The following is a 6,958-nucleotide window of genomic DNA, read 5'->3' as shown; positions in this document are numbered from 1 at the left end:
GGAGTAACTTAACGTCACAGCAGGCCTAACAACAGCCGGGGTTTCTCGTGAGGGTTTTCCCCGGGAAACAAACGCAATACACACAAACGCAAAAATATACAAACACGCACACACATATACACACACACACTCGCGAGCTTCTCCCAGACCAGTAATCCAAACGAAAATATCTTCCCTCCGTAGTATTTTGATTATTTGCTCCGCTAATAATCAATCAGATCGATGGATTCCAGAGAAGAGGAAACTTTGAAGGCCTTTTTCTCAAAATGATGACTCGGTGACAGTCATTATATAATGTGACATATTTCGCTTAATATTTGTTGTACAAAAACAATCCTGATATCATTAGAAAGCTAGGAATATCCTCTTTCCAGCAGTGTATACAACTCAAAATGTGTCTTCGGGTCAATGCGACTGATTTCGATAGAGCAGGTCACAATTAGTGTTTTTTTACTGGAAAGGTCAATCTGTTAGTCCTATGTAATTAATATAGGGTGCAAGCCAAAATGGAAAAATATGTTATTACTAAATTATACCTGATGTTAAAATGTTAATTCCTATTTGGTTTGTTCAAAGCACTTTTCAGGAAATAGTGAATGGAGTGTCTTGACAATAGGAATATAATGTGCATACTTACAATAGAATGGTGCAGTGATAACATATGTTTGTAGGCAGACCTTAAAGTTATCACCCCAAGGTGTCCTTTGATAAAAAGCCAATGGGAATTCTCTATAGGTTTTTGGAATATTGCAGAAGATAAGCTCTGTCACGTTTGTGATACCAACATGTTTTGTTGAGCAGGATAACTCATATTAAACACAACTTTTATTGTAGTTCAATAGAACTGGAAAGCAAATGTTTGGCTTGGTGACATTTAGTGGTCAAATGTAGCCACTTATTAGCAACATATACACATAAAAGCTTCAAGAAAGTGGGGCATTTACTGACGGATTCATGTCTTAGAACCAAATCTCTCAAGCTTGTGTTAATCACAGATCTTATGTCTGGCATCCAACCAAAAACTCTACGTCAAGCAAACCGTGGTGATAAAATGATAACTAATTTCCCGGGTTTTAGCCCTCCTTTCTGCACCATGTTATTAGAGAGATTATGTTGTAGTTATTGACACTTTACTTCTATATTATGCTCCGCCACAGTGAACTAATGAAATCACAAACAAAACATATATGTGCACTATATTTTCAAACTGTTGGGTAATAGAAATATTGCCATTAAGCCATGGAAGTTGGAAACATATTGAAAAACCCATGTCTCCACGTCTGAAGATTCCAAGGATATGTACCAGCTGCAGTCAACTCAACATCTTTTTAAGGCAAAAGTGAAAGGTATATCAATATCAAACGGTTACATTGAAAGGATCCTTCTACCGCGTCGGGTTAGACTGACATATTGCTGTCATTTTCACGACATACTTGTTGTAAACAGCTTTTTTCCCCTCATCAGAATGAAAGGGGTCGAACAAAAGCAGTAAAGTGAAACGTTTTTTCTCGAGTGAAAGGAAAAAGAAACACTTAGGCAGTGTGCTTTAGTAAATGTGCTCCTATAAACTCTCCATTTTGTATCTACATCGCTTCCTTCACACATAAATACACACATTATCCATACCACCCACCTTCATCCCCGTCATTGGCACTGACGGTGAGAATGGCGAAGCCTACGTCAGCGTCCTCATCCACATCGACTTCGTAGGACGCCTGTGCGAACGCTGGCTTGTTATCGTTCACGTCGCTGATGAAAACACGAACATACGCTGTGTCTGAAAATAGATAAGAAAGAGTGAGAGAGAAAAATAGGATAAACATGAGGTTGTTCTTATTCTGTCAACAAGAACACAAACATCTGTCTATCTTTCATTGGATAGCAACAATTTATTCATTTTTAGCAGCATGCACACTCATACACAGATAGGAAAGTCACGTAGACAAAAATAAAATCTATTTTTTTCTTCCATCAGCCATTGTCTACCTCTTTTAAATATCTTTCCACTATTCTTGTCTTTTTCACCATTAAATCCAGCTTTTTTTAAACATTTTTTTTCCCTCAGCTTCCGACTGCAGGCTGAGCACAGTACAAAGCGCCCTGGGGGCATCGGTGTAAGGCTCAGTAGTTGAACAACCTAAAACACTAAGCTTCCTTTGATATGGGATCAAAACGAGCATAATTTGCAACACACGCTTCAAGATGAGATCAATTATTCAAGCCAGGGCGGAAGAGATACTCCACAGTTCAGGGCACAGATCGCTAACTAATGCAGCCCTTCGCAGCTAGAACAAAACAAGTCGCAGATGTCAGACCTTCGCACATGCTCGGAATCTGTCAGAGGGAGAAAAAGGAAGAAGACATGAGCCATGCCTGATCCACCCTCTCATCTGATAATGCTACCTGTTCATTTATGCTTTGACACTTCAACCACTAGAACTCACACACCTAACCACGCCCCGCACATTAGCTTGTAAACATGAGAAGGGCTTGGTAAAAGTGTGTTTATCAAGGTTGTTTCGTGACCACTCTAGACATCCTGCCGCCTGTTGTGATTGTGTGGTTTAATAAAAAACAGTAATAACAAGTAATTATCATGCCTTCCACCTTTTTTTTCTAGTACAGTATTTCTTTTAGATGCCACTTGAGAGCTTGCACCTTGGAGCTTTTGAGTAATGTGATGTTTTGTGAATTAAAAAAGGTGTTCAGAATAATTACTGTCTGAAATTTTTTCACTATATCAAAGTGTTGTTAGTTACAAACAGAAAACAACTTGGAAGCTCTTCACAGATCAAATGATAAAAGACGGCATTATTTATATCTGTTAAAAAACGATTCTGTATGTAATAATAATGCACAAAAAACTGAAAGATGGATCATTGTACTAATCCAATTGATCATGATTGTGCAAATGGTACTATAATACTCTATCCAAATTAAAATATATTAATATATAGGCCTAGTAACTATTTCAATATAAAATTACTCATGAGATAACTCATTTGATTCTTAGAGTGCATAATAGGGATATGATTCTTAGGAGGGTTTTTCTAATGACTTCACATCACCATCGCTAAGCTAAATGTGGTGAATGTTTGGCGTGATGAAGCAGTTCATTCAGCTGATTGTTAGCAACCGCCGTATTGAAGACCCATTCAGACATTCACCAGTGCGTCTTTACTGACACATTTTATGTCATGGAATACACGTGACATTTCTTGAAGTCAGTGTTACCACAGACATTATTTTAGGCATCTAACTACAATAACGTTTTTCTAGAAGAGGGAACTGAAAGTGATACGATACCATCCTCTGACAGTTTGTATTTCAGTGAAGTTCCCTTACAGTTAGAACTTAGTATAATAAACCGGCACATGCATGGGAGCGAGTGATAGTAGATAGATTTTCAGACTGCCGCATTTAATAGACAAAAGTATTTCTGACATTGAGAATGCTTCTTTGAGAGCAGGATGGGATGTTGTAAAAGGAAGCTGAACAGGTCGGGGAAAAACAGCCTTTGATTTGAGGAGCGTCTGGCAATAAATCAGATTTATATCGATTTTATCATTTCGAAATGAATTATTAATGATGTTTGGAAGAAAATAAATCTCAATTTCATCAGTGACTGAGGGGATAGTTTGGTATTACGCCTTTTTTAAATGCAAAACAATACGTTCTTTTGCAAACCTTATTTATAATTTGTTTTCTTTTGTGTGTTTGAGCCCACTTTAAGAAGAAAGTTAGGTTTTAACAGCTCCTCCAGATGTGTTGCTGATGTGTTCCCACCACAGGCTTAACAGATTGCTAAGTAACATTCACACTAGTCTACTTCCCACTTTAATCGACAGAAATTGCAATTATATTTACTTTTGATGCTGTGTTTTTGCTGTGTGGTTCCGTGTTAACTATTTGTTAATTTGCCTGTCATCCAACCTTCTTCGTGCCACCTCATCTTATATTCACAACACAGAAAATAAAAATAAAAAACTCCCAAAGCTTAACGGCGGTCTCTTAGTCTCCGCTCTGCTTAATATTTAACTTCTGTTTACACTGCCACAAATGTCACAGTGAGCTAAACCTAGAGAGAGGATCTGTTAATATTCTATGATCATATTTATTAAAAATAGATCCTGGTCTGTCTTGGTGTTTATTCAACACCTCTCTCCGCATCCACCCATCTGTCTCAACATCTGTTCACTTCTCCGCGCGTCTCTATTCTACCGTTGGAGCATGTATGCATTTCATCTGGCAGCAAATGAGAGGGAAATGGAGAGACTGAAGAAGAGGGGGAGACAGACGGAAAGAGAAAGATGGCTTTTGGTCATTCAGCAGGGAGAGATGAGCAGATGTGGGGAAGAGACGGCAAGAAGAAAACAGAGATTATTGCTGCCTTGAATAAAGATTCGGAGCCTTAAATGAAGTCTACAGAGCAGCTGTCTTCTTTTTTTTTTTTTTCGTGCTTGCCCTCTTTTTCAGTCAGTATAACAGCATAATAAAAACTGGATTAACGCTCTAATATTAACTTTATCTAAATCCTTCCTGCAATCATTTGTTTACATTTTCCCATGATAGCGTTTGGTTCAATAACCGGTGAACTCTTCTTTGAAGTGCCACTGCACATTATATCTCAAATAACTAGAGAATATAAAAGTCTGCGTGGCTGAGATTCTTGTTTACATTCATTTGATTAAGGTTGAGTATGTTTCCATTTGCATTGGTAGCAACTGCATTAAAGGTAATTGCTTCAACTGCAATGTCTTAAGTTAACGACTGCGGTTTGTTTTGACTCATTTTGAAAGCCCTTCCAATGAATGGGTTCAATACTAACAGGTGAATACAATCAAGCATACAGCCATGCATAATGCTTAGTTTACAAAATCCGTTTCAGTAGAATATGTTGTAAGAATATTTCAATGACATCACATGTGGCTTGTCAAATTCATTATGGTTTAACTGTCAAAGTACTTTCACACCAGTTTTTTTCCAACTTAGGAGCAATGGCAGTTGGGTGGAGGCAGTAGGCCACACTAGCCATGGATTTGACTATAGCTAACTAGAGTTCCAATATGCCCATAAAACTATTATTATGTACCATAAATATTAAGTACAATGTTTGTGAGGAGCCTCCTGACTTCAATTTCCTTGTGGCACCCAAACCTTTACTTTTGTTAAAAGACGTTATTTTTGTATTGCCTATTCAATCCAAGAACACCCAGGTGTGCTGTTTTATGTTGCAGTAACGTAAACATTTCCCAAATTGGGATCAATAAATACATCTTATCTTATCTTATCAGTGATAGGGAATACATCACTGTTCTTCCTCTATTCTTAGTGAATAATGATCTTAAGAGCAGCTTCAGTGTTTTTGGTTAAATCTATGTCCAATTACGTTTCGAAAAACCTTGTTATTGATCAATATTAGCAACTTGGTGGCTAACCTAGGTTAGCTTATTGATGAATGTTGGTCCACATATTCCCATGTAGCTCTTAAAACTGACCTAGTGTCATTTCTGATGGTGTTTGATGCCATCCCAAATTCTCAGACAGGTGCAAATCAGACCCTGATTGACTCCCTATAGTCCTAAAGTATTTTTGGTTCCACCTGAACCCTAGGACCCCACCTGTTGTTATGGTCTATTTAACATTACGTGTTTTAGCCATTCAATCCAAGAAAACATGGCCTTGATCAGACAGTTCTCATTATTTGTCATGATCCTAGTTTTCTGGATTCATTTGAAAAGTGTTCTTCCCCTGTGTCTTTTTATTTCCTGTCTCTGTGTGTTTTCCCGCCTATTTTTATTATTTGTCCAGACATGTTTAGTTCACATTGGCCCTGCAACCACCTGATCTTCTGTACACTGGCAAGTCATCTCCTTGTTGGTTCTGCTTGTATTTAAATCCAGTTCTTTCGTTGGATTCTTGTTTGTGTTCAGCAGAAATTCTGTTCTGTTTTCCCTTGCCTTGCCTGGACCAAGCCTTACATAAAGATAGTTTCTGTTGCATTTTGAACCAACCTTCTGTGTTCTGTGACTGTGTGTGTGCAGGTGTGTGTTTCGAAAAAAAAAAAAAAAGAGGTGAAAAACCTAAGAGGTACGACGCTGGAAGAACAGATGTACGCAAAAGTACACTGCTTACACCTTGGCATCGAGCAATCGTAATTATGATTCCAGAAAACAATCAGTCAATGTTATGTTATTATGCTAGATGCAACATAACTGCAAATCTAACTTTAATAGCGTTCTATTTGTCATCCATCACCATGGCAACAAGTAGACTTTGAAGATGAAATAATAAGTGGATAAGCCATGCTGTTCCAATCAGCAAAAGAGATCAATACTTCATTATTGCCTCTGTTGTTGGAAATTGTTTAGGTACAGCATTGTAGATCATTTCAATTGAAGAAAATGAGAACACAATAAAGTAATACAGAACAACTTTTTGGGATTGGTCACAGACTTTTTGACTCTCCTCTGTAGCACTTCAAATGTCTAGTCTAGATTGATGGAATCATTCTTCACTAATTAGAATAATCTGGTTGGTTGTATTAGGTCAGAAGAACATTACATGCCTTAAAGCCAGTGTTGGGCAAGTTGCTTTTAAAAAGTAACTAGTAATAGTTATAGTTACTGCTCTCAAAAAAGTAACTAGTTACTTTATTAGTTACTAAATTATAAAAGTAACTAGTAACAAGTTACTTTACTATGGAAGCCCATTTCCGCCACTTGAAAAAAATAAAATTCCCATGTAAAGTCATAATTATGAGATAAAAAAGTCGAAATTATGAGATAAAAAGTCATAATAATGAGATAAAAAGTCATAATTATGAGATAAAAAGTCATAATAATGAGATAAAAAGTCATAATTACGAGATAAAAAGTCATAATAATGAGATAAAAAGTCATAATTATGAGATAAGAAAGTCGAAATAATGAGATAAAAAGTCATAATTATGAGATAA

The 6,958-nt window shown here is 37.0% G+C and overlaps 1 protein-coding gene across 1 annotated transcript in view; it reads right to left on the bottom strand.

Moving 5' to 3' along the window:
- Positions 1–6,958, bottom strand: part of LOC104961186 (neural-cadherin-like) — a gene marked incomplete at its 5' end in the record, with an annotated part of 68,308 nt that overhangs the window by 46,846 nt on the left and 14,504 nt on the right. Inside the window, one exon of the mRNA XM_010789425.1 lies at positions 1,634–1,777. Coding sequence (XP_010787727.1) covers positions 1,634–1,777 — 144 coding nt within the window. The remainder of the gene's footprint in view (positions 1–1,633; positions 1,778–6,958) is intronic.

Source organism: Notothenia coriiceps, unplaced genomic scaffold (assembly GCF_000735185.1).
Source record: "Notothenia coriiceps isolate Sejong01 unplaced genomic scaffold, NC01 NC01_scaffold00032813, whole genome shotgun sequence".
NCBI lineage: Eukaryota > Metazoa > Chordata > Actinopteri > Perciformes > Nototheniidae > Notothenia > Notothenia coriiceps.
This window is presented reverse-complemented; position numbering and strand designations above follow the sequence as displayed.